At 38.4% G+C, this 17849-nt stretch overlaps 2 protein-coding genes and 2 non-coding genes across 4 annotated transcripts; 3 read left to right on the forward strand and 1 right to left on the reverse strand.

Annotated features, from left to right (window-relative positions):
* Positions 1-1058: 1058 nt before the first annotated feature.
* Positions 1059-14262, reverse strand: LOC136254144 (CWF19-like protein 1). Its single transcript, XM_066046820.1, has 17 exons — positions 14138-14262; positions 13181-13265; positions 13047-13131; positions 12617-12724; positions 11671-11777; positions 11355-11483; positions 10829-10947; positions 10279-10492; positions 7174-7258; positions 6792-6818; positions 6644-6738; positions 5797-5889; positions 5608-5633; positions 4666-4756; positions 4239-4352; positions 1741-1838; positions 1059-1256 (listed from the first exon to the last, which is right to left on the reverse strand). Exons 1-17 carry the CDS (start codon positions 14143-14145, stop codon positions 1112-1114), a joined length of 1629 nt encoding a protein of 542 aa, XP_065902892.1. The 5' UTR covers positions 14146-14262; the 3' UTR covers positions 1059-1111.
* Trnam-cau (transfer RNA methionine (anticodon CAU)) lies at positions 9809-9880 on the forward strand. The gene has a single exon. It is a non-coding gene; the product is annotated as a tRNA-Met (tRNA).
* On the forward strand, positions 10024-10095 carry Trnam-cau (transfer RNA methionine (anticodon CAU)). The gene has a single exon. It is a non-coding gene; the product is annotated as a tRNA-Met (tRNA).
* LOC136254146 (phytanoyl-CoA dioxygenase domain-containing protein 1 homolog) lies at positions 14233-15429 on the forward strand. The gene has a single exon (XM_066046821.1). It carries the CDS (start codon positions 14285-14287, stop codon positions 15377-15379), a length of 1095 nt encoding a protein of 364 aa, XP_065902893.1. The 5' UTR covers positions 14233-14284; the 3' UTR covers positions 15380-15429.
* The last annotated feature ends 2420 nt before the right edge of the window (positions 15430-17849 follow it).

Consider the following 17849-nt stretch of genomic DNA (forward strand, 5'->3'; position numbering starts at 1 on the left):
TTTAGTGAGATGTATAAGGCATGAAATATGGGTGGTTTCCACTAACTGGTCAGGTTATCTTACTCTTTGTGAATGATTATTAGAGTAGTTGTATCCCTTGATCCTTCAATAACATTTGGAGCACAGCATATAGCTACAACATAATGATGTCCTCCAACTTTTGACAACACGTCACATTACTGCTAAACAATAATGTTATTTCAGATGCAAGATAGCAGTAGCAAAGAGCTCGTCACTGGTGAATGCAGGGATTTCATGGCAACCATTCAGTCATTATGCCATGCAGGGCTCTGCTCACTATATAATCTAATTTGCACAAAAAGCAAAGATGTGTCAAAGGGTGCAGCCTTCAAAAGCCTGGGTGAAAAAGTTGTGAAATCAACGGTGGTTGCCAAGAAATGGCTGCAATGATGTTAATTCCTGTAGCCTTTTGAAGGCAGCAACCTTTTTTACAGCTTGTCCGTTTTTGTGTGGATGTTTGTACTCTATAGGCTGGCTTTGGGACCCATATTTTTTCTTACTAAGAGACACAGTAGTGAAATGGCTGGAGTGAATTCAATCAAAATTTGTTGTGTGGCCTAACCTGCAGTGATAATGCAAAATTTTTGAATAAGGGACCATGAAGCTTATATATGAGTGAAAATCATGTTTTTTTCTTCCTGTCAATATATATATACAGATGGTGTGGTGCACCGGCTTTCTTGGCTGCACGACACGCTACCATATGTCTTGATTATTACTATTTTACGAATGTAGCTAAGTTTTGTATTGTTGCCTACTTGTATGTTTCAGAGCTTTGGCGTAGTTACCATTTTCAAACTTCTCTATTAAAGATCAGTTAGTAGTCTAATTAAAAATCTAAAATTGCTACATGACTGACTTAGTCTCACACAGCCAGAGCCTTTTTTTTCTTTTACAAAGAAATGGCAGTGAATGTGCAGTGAGCTACCTTGTTAATAAAACCACCTGACCATGTCAACTCGCATATCATTATTGCTATCAATTTGTTTAGTACCAAAAATGGTCCATGCACTATAACAGCGCTCAGCTATAACATGTAGTATGACTAATGTATTGTACAATGTATATATTATATTATATACATGTTCATCTAAAGATCTACAGTGAAATCAAATGGTTCAAAATTCTCTCTCATGTTAGTGGCCAACTTAGTCTCTTGTTCCTTAGAAACGCTACAAGCCTTCCAATCCACTCTATCAGTCATGTCTAGTACTGGACCACTGGCTAGCACCTCCCTGTGAGCAGTACAGTGTATGTTCATGTAATGTAAATACATTGTCTCTGTATGTACGTAGTGTATACAATGAAGCCACTCACTTTTAGACCTATAGTTTTGCTGCAATAATTATACTGTAGAGGTCATTCTCTTTATAAAACATGTTGAGTAAGTCCTTTTGGGACCAACTTCTATTGTCATAATATTTATCATGTCTTTAAATCAGAGGACAATGGGGACCTTCCAATGTCTTTGTAGATCTAGTTTTTGTGAAAAACCTTGTAGAATACTAAGGCTACCTGTAGGCACTGGTACAATACATCATTCAAGCTGACTGATTATTGTCTGAGTGTTCACAAATCTAACAAATTGTGGTTTTTTAAAATTGATGCTTGACTGTTCTATTAGAGTATTTCACCAATCTGAGCAATTTCACTTCAATAACTGAACAATTTCCTTTGATTAAAAGACACTTTACTGCACATAAGATATGCTTGACTGACCTTCCAAACTGAAGTGGAAACTTTCCCCTGATGTTACAGTAAAGATTTGGAGGATCTTCAAACTCCAAGTTGAAATATGATCTGCCAGCTTGAACAGCCTACATTATGAAGACAACACAGAAATCAAAAGGTGGTCCCAATAGCAATACACATGTTGTCTTATGAGAGAGATAATATTGACGTACACCTTAGCCGTGTTTGGGACCTACTTGTCATGGTCACTATAATGAGGTGGTCTTATTAATAAGGGAAAGTCCTTACTGACACATCGAGGAGTTTGGTTCTACTCTGGTGTAGCATGGTATACTAGTTAACAGTTTGTATACCCATTGTTTCACAGTTGAAACACCAATAATTATTTTTAGAGGTGCTTAAACATTTGAGAAGTGATTTCGTGACAAAGGTGAGTGCCAATTTGTGAGGTTTATCCACTTTACCTTTTTTTATTTCAAAATGCCGGAAACCAGTGAAACCCAAAATGCCGGAAACCAGTGAAACCCAAAATGCCGGAAACCAGTGAAACCCAAAATGCCGGAAACCAGTGAAACCCAAAATGCCGGAAACCAGTGAAACCCCACACCTGGACTCATTTAACATGATTGTTCACCCTTCTGCACAGAAAGGTTTCACTGTATACGTAACTCATCAACTATCGTCAACATGAACTGAATGTACACACACACACACCGTATATATAATGTGAGATAGCCAGTTAATTCGAATTTGGCTAAATTGTGCAGTAGAGTGGAATCTCAAAACTTTTCTTCAACCAAATGACTGTTCTATTATATATACAAGTGTAAGTAGAGTGGAGATGATGCAGCACCCCAATAAAGAGTACTGGATCGGAGTAGTGAGTAATGTACAATTACTACAAAACAATAAGAAGTGAATATCCCTACTGTGCTATGGAGAATTGAAATGCACAGAAGGGATATTTGCTTCTTATTTTTTACAGTAATTGGACATTACACACAACTCCCATCCAGGTTGTTTCAATATTTTTTACTGGGATGCTATACTCTAGTTTAAAATTCCTTTTTACTTATACTTGTTTGAGAACTTTTTTTGTAAATTCATGACCACCAATACTCTCGCATATATTATGCATGAATATACATATCACAATTCTAGTAAGATCATGATCTGCAGTGATCATGAATCTAATAATGTAGTTGTATTCATAGAAAGCACAAGGGCTGGCTGCTTACATTCCAGCTGCACCTACTGTTGACACAGACCAGGATCTGGTGGCTATGCCAGACTACTTACCTGCACACATGAGGTTGCAGTGTCTTAGCTGACAGTAGTATAGTTCATACATACAACTGTGTGCATGGCAGGTGGCATTTTGTCTGTAATGGAGAATTATAGCTCACTGGCTGAATTTCAAGAACACATTTATTCCAATATGTTGGTGCAATAATACTGTGTAATGACGTGTATGCCTGGAAATGAAAGCTGTACTATGCTTGGCTGATGGCCATACTGTAAAAGTAAGACAATAGCACATGTATTGTATGGTTATAAATTTACCAAAGTTTTCTTCTTAAGTAAATTTGAAGCATTTATGTTAAAGAAGTAGACTAAACGCGCTACACTTGACTAAACGCATCAGGCAGGCCGGCAGGCAGGCAGGCAGGCAGGCAGGCAGGCAGGCAGGCAGGCAGGCAGGCAGGCAGGCAGGCAGGCAGGCAGGCAGGCAGGCAGGCAGGCAGGCAGGCAGGCAGGCAGGCAGGCAGGCAGGCAGGCAGGCAGGCAGGCAGGCAGGCAGGCAGGCAGGCAGGCAGGCAGGCAGGCAGGCAGGCAGGCAGGCAGGCAGGCAGGCAGGCAGGCAGGCAGGCAGGCAGGCAGGCAGGCAGGCAGGCAGGCAGGCAGTAGAAAGTTCTGTTGAATAAATTGAAAAATTCTGTAGCAACTTGACAAAATTGTTTCAGGTTGATCTGAAGGTACTTTTGGGCTTGACTACCCAACCAATACTGTCATTTCATTGTGAGGGGAAATCAAGGCAAGTTTTTGGGTGATACATTATCGTGGGCCATGCCCAAACCTTCATCGTCCCTACTATACAATACTATCGTACTGTATGACATTGGAGTAACTAATGCATTACCCACAATTTAATGAAAATACGTAGTAATACACTACAGGATACAATTTCCATTAAAATAAACAATCTATGCATTGGTCAACTGATGTAGCTTAAACTTTGAATAAATTGTTTTATGGCACACAGACATAGCAACAGACCATTTCACTCATTCAGATAACAAACAATAAGGGAGAACTGAAGACCCTCTATATATACTGTATGTACATATAGTGGAACCTTAACCTCCAGGTGAACTGGTGTTTGTTAACTTAATAACTCTGAAATAATTAATGCTGAAAAACATAGCCAGGCACTCCATAGAACATTCAACTACTCTAATAGAACAGTCTTTACAGTTTAGTCCCACTGTCTATTAAACCATACTACACCACAGTACACAGCTCACATCAACAATAGATGTTCCTGGTGGTAGTTCAGTAAACTCTATTCCTTGTGACTGGCCGTGTGCCACAAACACTTCTCTTAGTGTATCACATGACATCTTGGGGACTGGAACAACCTACATCAGTACATTTTGCACGAGGGAGAACAATTGTTACAAAAGTCTCTGCATGCATACAGTATTGAATTGTGTCGTTGTACAATGTGACTTGAAAGTAAACAATGAGTCTGGCGTGTTTGGTGAAATTTGCCAAACTATATTCACCGATACACTATGATATTTTGTTAGTATTGGCTACATGGTAAATTTACCACAACATTTAATCCACCAATTTATTTTTTATGACACACTAAATTTCCAAACGTTCATCATTAATTTTACAGTATAAGCCACTGAAGGTGTCATCAGTGGTGGATCTTCCACAACTGACCTGTAGTTGCATGTGCTGTGACCGGTAGTTCCTCTCAAAAATCACACAAGTCTGACCCTTACTGTGGTAGTACTTTCTTAGTGATGACTTGTATGTAATCAGAGAGTTAAGAAAACTATTCTGGATAGAGTTCACGGGTGACCATAGAAGACTAGACACAGTATGAGCTTGGATTAAATAATGTAGAACTATTCTCTCCACTGTTAACACTACACTGTACCCCACACTATTGTACAGTACATGCAACAAGTGAGAGTGTAGTGTACATGTAACAAGTGAGAGTGTAGTGTACATGTAACAAGTGAGAGTGTAGTGTACATGTAACAAGTGAGAGTGTAGTGTACATGTAACAAGTGAGAGTGTAGTGTACATGTAACAAGTGAGAGTGTAGTGTACATGTAACAAGTGAGAGTGTAGTGTACATGTAACAAGTGAGAGTGTAGTGTACATGCAACAAGTGAGAGTGTAGTGTACATGCAACAAGTGAGAGTGTAGTGTACATGCAACAAGTGAGAGTGTAGTGTACATGTAACAAGTGAGAGTGTAGTGTACATGTAACAAGTGAGAGTGTAGTGTACATGTAACAAGTGAGAGTGTAGTGTACATGTAACAAGTGAGAGTGTAGTGTACATGTAACAAGTGAGAGTGTAGTGTACATGTAACAAGTGAGAGTGTAGTGTACATGTAACAAGTGAGAGTGTAGTGTACATGTAACAAGTGAGAGTGTAGTGTACATGTAACAAGTGAGAGTGTAGTGTACATGTAACAAGTGAGAGTGTAGTGTACATGTAACAAGTGAGAGTGTAGTGTACATGTAACAAGTGAGAGTGTAGTGTACATGTAACAAGTGAGAGTGTAGTGTACATGTAACAAGTGAGAGTGTAGTGTACATGCAAACAAACAAGGGAAGAGAAACAAAATTATGTACACAAATCTAAAGGATATTTTTCCATTTCAATCATGGCTCCCTGTTGGCAGATGATAACATCAGGCAGATCAATTCACATGTACGTAAAAATACAAATCATTCCAATTTCACATGCACTCAAACACACACACACACACACACACACATGCACGGACGCATGCACACACACACACACATGCACGCACGCACGCACACACACACACCCTTGATGCCTCAGTGAAGGAAGCATAATGACTGATAGGAATGATCAACACATGTTCAGGAGTTAGTCCTCCTTTAGGGAGTGCCAGGTATGACTGTAGTGAGAGAGAATTACAACAATTAATCTACAAACATGTTTAGTATTGTTATCACCAAGTGTTTGATTGCAACATGCAAAGCATGTTGATTGTTCTATTAGAGTATATTTTGTACTGGCAAATATCGTATTTATTTGGTTAAACATTGAATAGTAGCCACACTTGAGTGGTGTCATGATTGAGTTTGAAAATAAGGGCCTCAACATTGTTTTCAAGCATTGAGTGTTAGTAAAATTCGAATAGTCGCCGCATCGATTTTATGAACTAAGGTAATAAACGTCGCGACGTTTAACCAAGTAAATACAGCATATGTGTATGTTTCATCATAGCAGTTAACAGTGTGCCATGAACAGCCACCAACTACATACTACATGTAACTACAAACGCTAACACTGACACTTTGTCTAACACACGTACTGTACCCATTCAGTGTGTACTTCAAATACAAACTATGGTGTCTATGGGGCTTTGATGTTGCTACTAAACAAAAGCGACTTCTGACCCCAGTCAACAAGAAAGTTTGGGAAATTTGGTAGCAAACAACCAGTTTCAAATAACCACCAAAACCACTATTTTTATTCAAGTTGAATGTACAAAACTTTTCATATTGTTGCAATTTGATAACCACAAAATTTCTAATACTATTCTGATGTGTTATACAGCACATCACATGCAAAACACGTGCAATATATACATACATACATACACAAAATTTGCACTGCACTACTTTACACTACACTGCGCACATTACCTGTTCTCCTACACTCACTACTAAATGTTTGTCAACTTCTGGACTACCCAAACAGAACCAGCATGGTCCCTTAGCAACAGGGGGCTTTCCCCAATCTTTAACAAATACATGGTAAGGCATCATCAAGTTGCAATAACAAGTATTTCACCTGGTGCACGTCTCTTTGGATCGTTACCTGGAGAGAGGATACCAGTAAATATTTCACAATGCACTACACACAAAGAAATACAGTGAAATATGTCAGTGAGTAACAATCTTCTTAAAAGACCACCTCATTATAGTGAAACTGTCAAGTAGGCCACAAAACATACAGTAGCTAAGGTGTACTTCATGACCTCATTATAAGACCACCTCATTATAGTGACCATGTCAAGTAATGCAAGCCCCATGGTGATCCTTAGTAATAAGACTACTCATTAGCTTCGTTCCATACAGGGACCCGACCTTAACAATGATGTTTCACTATTACATATTGCTTAATCATTGGAATACTTCAGACAATCTATCAACACTGCACATATATACTGTACCTCTTTGGTTTTGATGTTTTCTCTTGCTACTGGCAATGGCTCTCTCATCATAAAAGAAATTCTGTGATGGATCACCAGAAGATGCCTATAGGAAAGTACACATCATGCACTCAACAAGCTCTATGTACATAGAGAGTGTAACAGTTACACTTTCATGTATCTCATGTGTACACACTCTACACTGTATGCATCTAGCGAAGATTTGTAAATGTGTAATACTAAGAGTTCATAATTTATATACTGAGGAGAGTATCCTACTCTCATATACCCCTGTAGAAGGGCGTATCGTGAAGTTATGACATAACGACAAGATGTTGTGGTTTGTGACGTATGGGCAGCCGTAAAAGTGCAAAAATCGTTAGCACCATTTCACACTCGCAATGCTCGGGATAGCTGTATTCATGAACGGCCTAGTAAGAAACGCCTACAAAGTGGTCTTAACCCATGAAGGAACGATTGTAGTTCAGTGAGAAATGCTTAGAGCTGGAGTTAATTTGGTTGCTAGCGACATTGTTAGGCACATGTTCAACTGATACAATGTTCAACTAATGACATCATTAATTAAAAACGGGCGAACTCAGAAGTGTTACATCATAACTTCACGATACGCCTTTCTACAGGGGTATATGAGAGTAGGATACTCTCCTTAGTATATATATTATGAACTCTTGATAATACTCACTGTACTGCATACATAATCTTGAACAGCAGCTAAGCCCAAATGTATGCATACAGCAAGATATGTACAAGGGTGTACTATAGGCAAGTGAGCTTCTATTTGCAAAAGGTCATTTACACATTGCTTTTCAAAAGTACTTTACATCTTATCAGTTAAGTTTTCCATTCTACGTGACGAGCAGTTCAGTGCACACTCTAGCAATTACACCAGGTGCACTTCTAGAGGAGTTTCACTAGTTCTGGAACCAGTCAGCCTTTTTAACACTTCAAAATAAACAAAATACTCTAATAGAACAGTCACACATTTTATAGTAAACTACTCTAATAAAACAAACACTCAGATCTCTTATTTGGAATTTAACACCAAGTGCCTGCAGTCATAGCTTGTCTTTTTACTTTTGCATAAGAAATACCAGATGAGGTATGAATGTTTGCGAGGCATTCTGTTTAAAATGGTGGCCAGTGACATTGTGTAAATAGCATGAACGTACATGTAGCTAACAAAAGTTGAGATGAAACCAATTTCAGTTTCAGAAGTCAGAAAAAAAAGTTACTAGTTGATTTTTTGCTGTCATTGTGGAATATGAAGAAATATCTCTGAAGATGACTCAGTGAGGCTATGCATGACAAGCTGACATTAAAGTTTACTGATAAAGTACATTATTGCTGGGCAACAAGGCACAACTGTGACAGACCCTCTGTTGTTGCTAAGAATATCTGTTGTCTCCAGAGTGTTGCCTAGCAAGGAAAAAAACATGCTTATGTGGCACTTCACAGCTGAATGATGCATTATTAATGCTACTAACGTGAATGTTAAATAGTGCTATTGCATGAGTAAAGCAACTGCTGTATTTCAAAGTAGAAAACTAGTCAGCAAAGTTTCTATACGGTAGCTTACATGTATAAAGTGACAGTATTACAATACCAACTCACAGACCAGCAGGGTGGCGTAGTGGAAGCATGCTGGGCCCATAACCCAGAGGTCGATGGAACCATCCTCTGCTAGTTTTGTTTTTCTTTCTTTTGTTTTTGTCCTCTTTGGTTCACCTTTACCTTTTAGGTTGCTGAATATGCATATTACTGTAGGACTGGGGAAAACCTTCTAAGGTTTTGCTATCTTCGAAGGTATTTTTCCTCTCGAAGGCTTTGTAACTATGGATACTGGCATGTCTAATCAGACAAAAGCCATGTGCTTCCTGGAAGCATGTAACTATCACTGACAAATTTTGATATATTCGTAGTCAAACATTGTACTAGAACCTGTACTACAAAGTACGAGGCCTGTGCTTAACACTAACAAACTTTTCTCTATAAACAGTGGACATATTAATGTACACAATGACAGTATAAGGACAGAGACTTTACATTGCACATGAATATTTCATACACAAGGATACATACAATCAAACTTATTGTGTTAACAACCAATCTATATAATAATAGTATCTGTACTCGATTCTTGATGATAGAGTTGTATGCACATCTAGTAGTCAGTTGGTTTAGACAGGTAAAGGGGTCCCATGATACGCATAACACATATGTACTCTAGCAAGCACAACAGCTACACATATGTAACAAGTGGTTTCTCACTCAGTCAGTAAAGTTTTCTTTGTTATAAACCACATAACCCTATGTAAACTGTAGAGTCCAAATTTGGTGGTTACACCCCTTGAATTTGGCTAACAACATTATCCATTAACAGATCAAACAATTAGTATACATTAGGGTGGTTACCATGGATACTAGGCAAAGGTCACTAGTAACCCATAATGCACACAATGATAATATAGCGGGACTCTTTTGTTTAAATAGTCAAATTTGTATGTAATTACATACAGTTCACATACATGTATAATACCCTTATACAGGTACAGTACATTGAAAATATTATCTGTACTATACCATTAATATGGTTGTCTAGATAGAGAAGTACAAATATACCAGAGCCTCACAGACAAGCAGAGTGGCGCAGTGGGAGCGTGCTGGGCCCATAACCCAGAGGTCGATGGATCGAACCCATCCTCTGCTACTTTTTCTTTTTCTGCATTTCCACTTTTATTTCTTTTTTGAACTCACATTTTAGATGTGGAATAATGTGATAACTCGTGACTAACTGACTGACACATAAACAGAAAGTTTTAAATGTGAAATAATCCAAAAGTCATACAGACAAGCAGAGTGGCGCAGTGGGAGCGTGCTGGGCCCATAACCCAGAGGTCGATGGATCGAAACCATCCTCTGCTAAGTTTACCACTTCCCTTTATCTTCTATTTCTTTTTTCACCTTGAAAGTTTTTTTTGTTGTGTTTCTTCTACTTGGCACATACTTGTACACAGACACACATTTTACAATAGTTGATAGTTCAAACTCATTATCAACAAAATTTTCACATATTAATTTTTAAATATTATCGATTTAAAAACCAACCTGTGAATGTTGACGATAATTGGCAACCGTCCTGACATACGGACAATCGGTGGATGCTTGAGGCTGAGCAGTCAACTCACTGGCTTCCATACTAGCCATAGGAGTGATATTGAAGGCGTAGAGGAAGCGTTGCTTCTTGTCCGGGTTACCGACATTAGCCAGAGAGATGAACCGAGTACAGTGCCGTGCTGGCTCCTGTAATACTCTGTGATTCCTAGAGTACATGTGTTAGGTACGTAAACAGCTGTTTTGTGATAAAGAACACCCATTGTATTGTAGCCTGTATATACGTTCTGTACACTGTACAGACAATGTATTTATTAGCAAATTTGGTCACCTATAGGCAAATATTTTAATTTCAAAGCTGGGATATACTGTATGCAGACACAGGAGGTCACCTAATCTAGTTAGCAAGTGTCTCCACCACAAATGTAACAATATTTCTAGTGTATACTGGCATACAACGTATAAAAAATGTGTATGTGAAACACGTACAGTATCACGGATCATGATATATAATACAGATGTAGGCAGGCTACTTATAGCTTACCTGTATGGAGGACGCTCATAGAACACTTTATGAAGTGACACAAAATGATATCGTGGCTTTAGTGCTGTAGCAAGTCTTGACAATGGCTGACAACCAACCTTGCTGATGTCAACTCCATCCTACGTATGTACGGAATAATACATGTTAAAGAATATAATATAAGTCAGAGGCTACATATCATAACATAAGCCACATACTGTACACATTACTTTTTAAGAGACAAAGACTTAGTTGGATTTTCCAATTAGAAAAAACCGGTAAAATTCTTTAGAGGGCATAACCAATAACACATTGCTTGTGTCCATGCAGTCAACCTTCTTCCCTGGAAACAAGCTCCTTCACGTGCTAATAATACCTTTGTGGTCATGAGATGTTATTGCATGTTGTTAACTTGGTAACAGAACAATGAGTATAGCAAGCTCCTTGAAGGTCTGATTATGAATAGGGCAACACAGCAGGTGCTCAACACACTGCCTATGCATCCTTTTTGATAACGTGATTTTGAATGACTACATTACATACTTACAGGTGGATTTGTTCCTATGGCAACATCACTTGGCCAATCGGAGGAGAGAAGGATGTCCACACCCACATAGTCTTTCTTCTCAGCATGTGAAAACAATCTCTCCACATCTGATTGGTTGAAATTCTCACTCTGTAATGAAAAATAAATGCATTGCAATACAAAGAATACAACCAGCCAAGGGAAATTTTCCTAGAGTGGTAGACTATTTTAGCTTTAAAGTATGCTAGGTGTGATTAGCAAAACTCCAAAGTTTCAGTAAGATTCTCTATCAGCAAATTATGGATGCAGACTTTATCTCATCACAAGCTAAACTCACAAGTGATTTATCTCCAGTTGTTGTTGAGCTGTAGCTATTTTCGTCATGACGACCACTAAGGTAGGCTATCCGTAGATCAGAAGATGTAGTGAATACTCCGGCCTGACCTGAAGTGAGTTGATTATTATGGAACACAGAGTACACGTGTATAACCATACAACAATATAGCTACCTTCCACCAGCAGTAGCAATGATGGCTACCATATAAGCAAAATTTTGAGGGACAAATTTTGTGAATTTTGTGAATAATGACCTCATTAAAATATAATCGTGAATGTGTGTGAGGTTACAGTGTCACTTTCGAGTTGTAGCAGCAACAAAATGTCTTGTTTTTGGAAAGACATGAATTAAAAACGCAAAAATTGTTTATATTATATTTGCAAAAAGTAGTCTTTCATTATTCCACCTATACAGTGTACCGACTGGCCACCCATTCCCTGTTTAGAAGTAGCAAATAGTGTTTGGTCTTATAGATAGTCCAAATTTTACGATGGTAACACACAAAAATAATGTATATAAGCATCACAAAAAAAACCAGAGCCACAGACACAGACATTCAAAACAAAGAACCTTCAACGTGATATTTGCAAATGCTAAAGTGGTACAGTGTTTGATCTAAATGTTGTACAGAAACATGGACAGACAAAATAATTTAAAAAACACCAAGCTCTAGTATGTGAGGCCAAATGCATATCTGAGTGCAATACCATAACATATAAATTTCACAATTTTCATGGTTGATTGGCTGCGTGTGATTTGTTTACAAAATTTTACTGTGGTATATAATTGGAGGCCTGTGTGGGAAAAAAGAGGTCACTCTCCACAAAAAAACCAAAAAAAACCTTCAGCATCAACACCCATCTGTGTGTGATATAATCACTTAAATTTAAAAACTTGTATATGTCACACACAGTCACTGTCTCCATACTCCACATATGGTACTCACCAAGGAAGGTGATGTCATCGATCAGTTCACCACCATCACTGTCTAGGTCACCATAGTAGCTCATGTGATCCTTGGAGGTGGGACCCATTATGTACGTTGGTAAAGGAACTACATGTGGCCAACACACACGTTGTACAATAGCCTAGCCTCAAATTTACATATGTATGTAAAATTATTATACAGTGAGAACCTTCAAAAAGGACACCCTGAAATGCAGAAATTTGCCATGATCCCACCACAATACATTTAGATTCCTTAAATCAGGACACCTCTCTAATATATCGTCTTTAATAAGAACACTATATCATATATGGTCTGGGAATAAAGGAGTTTCGTTTCACTTGTAAATAATTTTGTATACTGTAGTTATGGCTATCACGTAGACAAGCAGGCATACGTAAAGTCTGTCATACAAAATAAGTACGCACACCTGTTATGGTGCCTTCCACCATTTGTCGCCACTGACTCTTACACTCATCTTCACTGGAAAAGAATGTTCCTACACACAATAACATCTGAAGAAAGAGAAAATTAAGCATCATAAATCTTGTGTTTATGTCTCACATCAAATTGTCCGGACTTCTTCTGGATATTGGCCACTCTTGTGAAGAGCTGTTCAAACCTTCCCTCCACATCTCCAGCAACTAAACTACAATATGTGTGTTAATATCATTATACATTCATACAATTTTTGAAATAAATTTCCCAATAGGACATAGTGTATTTACTTGGCACATCTTCAACAATAGACGTACTCAAGTGGTACAACGATCGGTTTTGAAAATAAGGGCTGCAACATAGTTTTAGAGCGTTGAGTAGTGGTTGAATTCAAATAGTCATTGCATTGATTTTTAAAACTAAGGTACTGTAATAAACACCGCGGCGTTTAACCAAGTAAATATAGACTGTTCACTTTACTACAAATAAACAGTGACACTGGGTGTGCAGCTAGCACATTAAAATCCCATCCCACAGACAATTCCAGATGTTACCACTAGCATATGCAAAATGCATGTCATGTCATGTCATATTCTTAACCCAATAGAATGTTCTAACAGTGTATTAAGTAGACAGCATGGCTAGTAACCTGTAATTTTTAAATGCTACTTTTACTTTACCAGATAGGCACTGGAGAGCAAACAAAAGAAGGCAGACCCTGTACGAGGTGTTTATCACTAGCCTAGGAACCTAAGTAAAAGTCTTTGAATAAAGTGAAATGGGACTGACAAACTATGCAATTGCAGTGTGAGTCTGCATCTGCAGATCTTCAGTTGTTGAACCCACCCCCCCCGCCCACAAATGTTTTTTTAGTTATACTCTACTAGAGCAATCTAAGCTAGATTGACTCAATACAATAATATACAGCTAGTTAGAAATAGTTATGCTAGCTCTCAAGTTTATTTTAGCCTCTATGTGGTTGGTGTGGAAACTGCTGACATGAAGGTACAATTTCATGCTCAGGCCAAATATTACCTTAGCACAGTGACAAAATCCCAATGAAGTACAAACATAGACACTTACATTTTCATGTCGATTTTCTGGTGGATCGATAGGTTTGAATCTCGTTGTAACCCACAATCAATCCTATACAATTCGAGTCTTTATAAAATAAAAATATTTCTTTCGCTTGCAGATTTTCGGTCAATGACGTAAGAGGGCAGTAGAAGAATGGCAAGTCCTGCGAAGCCCTGTAAAGTAGCGTCTCCGGAAACTTACACTAAACAACCTCCTCAACCAAAAGAGAAGAAACCGGGCCAGCTGGAGCAATGGCAAGTGGATCAGTATTTCGAGAAAGGTTACGTGCTGGTTCCTAACTTCTTCACTCCCGAAGAGCTAGACCCGGTGAAGGACGCTATCAGCGGACTAGTTGATGGACTAGCTAACAAACTGTTTGCTGGTGGAAAGATTGACGACAAGTGTGAGAAGGCTGGATTTTACCAACGACTGATACAACTAGAGAAGCAATTTCCTGGCACAGCCGTTATACTTCACAAACTAGGAATCTTACCACCAGCCTTCCAGACTCTTTGGTCTAATGAACGCTTACTGAATGTAATAGAACAATTTATTGGTCCAGATATTGCTGGCCATCCTGTTTGGAACTTGCGCACAAAGACACCACGTAACGAACAAGTGACGGTACCATGGCATCAAGATAATGCTTACCTGGATGAGACATGTCTGGAGACCTTACAGCCGACAGCATGGATACCACTCCTTGACACTAATGCTAGTAATGGGTGCATGCAGGTTGTATCTGGTGGACACAAGCTAGGAAAGACCGCCAAACACACATGCTGTGCAGGTGGCACTTGGTATGTTGATCTGAGTGAAGAAGAGATTGTGAAGACGCTGGGTGTTGACTTGGATAAAGATGTGGTCACCTGTGAAGTCCCATATGGAGGAGTCTTGTTTCTAAACAACTGTGTGCCCCATAGGAGTCTTGAGAATCACTCTGATAAGATACGCTGGAGCTTAGATCTGAGGTGGCAGAATCCGTCCAAACCAAATGGCTTCCACAGCATAAAAGACTGCATCCTGATGCGTAAGGCAGATGATCCAAATTATGTTATTGATTGGAGCAAGTTTGCCGGAATTGATCGGACAAAACTGCAAGCTGAGGCAATGGGCAAGACTACAGAAGATGAATTTGACACGACAATTTATGGTCCGTGGATGAAGAGGTGGGAGATTGTCAATCACAACAAGCATACCAAGTCATACGATGACAACATTGACAACCCATGGTGGTGGTATGCCTAGAAGTGTTTATTTGTATTTTAAATATATTCTATATTTTTTATGATATTGTAGCTACAGTAATTGAAAAGCTGCATAGAAAGTACTGATTGGTCCAATGACATGGGACAAGATACATGTATAAATAAATGTGTGAGTTCCACATTTCCATTTTCTGAGCCCATATTTATGGCTCAACACATTGCTGGCTTAGCTATCTGGAAGAATCCAAGTAGACTAAGAGCCTTATGAAGATGAGTTGTTCATTTTTCAGAGCGGCAGGAAAAAGTTACTAATGATCACTTACAGCGTAGCATTCTAAGTCATGCAGTGATGGGTGTTTATGAATATTTAAACAATGAACCTTATTGTCATCCACCAGGTGATCCTCAGTGTAAAAGTGACCTCTACCCACTGGCTATTGTATTGTTTATAGCTATAGTTTTGCAGCTGGAATTTAATATCTGCAGTATTGCATTGTTTGCCTTAACAGCAGCCTAATGAGCCTATTATAATATGCTGGCATAATTTTAAACATAATAGGTACTATAAAACCATTCTGGTGAAATGCATTATGGCATTGGTTGTAAAACAATCTACAGTAATACAATAGTCAGTAACTCTAGTATTGACATGACTGTTTTATTAGAGTATATTATGGACTTACTCTGTTAGTAATACACAAACTGATTAAACATTCATTGACAACAGTATTTTTAGCAGTTCCATGCAAGCCAAAAAGTAGTTAGTACTATCCATTCAGACATGGCAAAACATGGAAATTAATCAATTTGGTATCATTTTTTGAGCATAATTATGGGCATAGTGACTTTGGCGAGTTAAATTTGAGCAACGCAGCTTCACATAATAACAGGTGAAATTAAAAGCATAGCTAATCAGGCTGGTGCTTAATTGCTTCCATTGACAGAAATAACTCCACTTTGTGTGAGAGGTGTAGGAATTAGATTGTCTGCCAGCTCTAACTGCTGGACTATTATTTGACAGCTATGAAATTCTGGTGAAGCCATGGGGATGCATTTTGGACATTCAGAATAACTTATGTTTTGTAGCAGTTTTATTTGTAGCAACCAGAAACAAAAGGGAAAACTCTGGACTGAAAATATTGAACCAGGCATATATTTGATCAGTAACAGCAGCCTCCAGATGCAATGGATATTTTACATGCTAGCTACAGGACTAATAGCTATGTAGAATAATTGTTTTGCACAAATATCTAAATCAGAATTTTTTTTTAAAAATGCATGTATATTCTACATTGATCAAGAGCCGCATGCAACTGCAGGTAGCTATCAGTGACATGCACTCATGAATTAATTCAGCTTTGAATTAACCTATGGCAGGCCCGTAGCCAGGGGGTTTGGGAGGAGTTTGGGGGGGGAGGGGGGTCTTGGAAAAAAGGGCCACAATTTCACTAAAAAGATCCACAATTTCACTAAAAAGGTCCACAATTTAGTATGCAAGTGCAAATTTTCAGTGGCAAAAGTCCATTGGCTACAGTTTACTATAAATACCACTAATGAGAAGCTAAATTAAGTGTGCTCCGAGTAGCTCATTCAGTGCTTGTATTAAATGCAATGTAAGATTGAGATACTCTAATAGAGCAGTCAACCACTGTAATAGAACAATCACTCTAGTAGAATAGTATTTTTCTTTTAAAAGCTGTATGTAATTACTTCAAAACATATTTAGATTGTCTAAACTAGAGCTTTCATTAAAATATTAAAAAATGTTGGTGGGCAACCCCTCCTCATGCAGAGCCCATATAGCTAATAACATCCACACTTCAACTCCATGTAAATTTCATTGTTAAGACACTCTTTATTCTGCTCCACTGCCCCTATTGATCATCACGACAGAGTGCTCAATCTTTCCCATTCTTATTCACAGTGACATTCTAATATAATTATTTAGACACATGAATGTACAGGTGATATAATTACAGTAGCAGTAGAGATATTTCCCAGATTTCATCCATATAGCTGGTCTTGAGCTTACATAATATTTTTATTGACTGAAATGCCACTAAATCAACTGTTTATTTTCAAAAAAATTTCCTGGGGGATGGGGCATACCCCCAGACCCTCTAGTTTCAGCATGCTTTGCATGCTGAATCTGCATCATGCCATATAAAAAGGTCCACTTTTCTTCTAAAAGAACCTACCCAGAGAAAAGTCTGGCTACGGCCCTGTATAGAGTAAATTACAAAAAAAAAAATCCTAGTAGGCCACATAGCTGCCTGCCCATTTGTGCTCAGTGGAGGATCTTAATAGTGTTATTAATAGTAACTGACTGTTCATTAGAGTATTTCAGTCAATCATGCATAGGGAAAAAAAAGAGAGATAGAGCCACGCCCCCTCTACATGGATCCGCCACTGGCTTGTGTAAATACCAACTATATTAGCCTATAGAAAGTGGAATAATTATATATTAGTCACAAATAATATTCAGTGCAGTTAACCTAGTAAATCTATGC

Source organism: Dysidea avara, chromosome 4 (assembly GCF_963678975.1).
Source record: "Dysidea avara chromosome 4, odDysAvar1.4, whole genome shotgun sequence".
Classification (NCBI taxonomy): domain Eukaryota; kingdom Metazoa; phylum Porifera; class Demospongiae; order Dictyoceratida; family Dysideidae; genus Dysidea; species Dysidea avara.

What these genes read in the sequence shown, in the direction of transcription:
- LOC136254144 (XM_066046820.1), bottom strand. An exon ending in TAGTGAGTGTAGGAGAACAG is followed by an intron (nt 5,890 to 6,643) that starts GTAATGTGCGCA and finishes CTCTCACTACAG; the next exon opens with TCATACCTGGCACTCCCTAA. An exon ending in ATGATTGAAATGGAAAAATA is followed by an intron (nt 4,757 to 5,607) that starts TCCTTTAGATTT and finishes TCTGATTACATA; the next exon opens with CAAGTCATCACTAAGAAAGT.
- LOC136254146 (XM_066046821.1), top strand. Translation starts at nt 14,285, where the DNA reads ATGGCAAGTCCTGCGAAGCCCTGTAAAGTAGCGTCTCCGGAAACTTAC.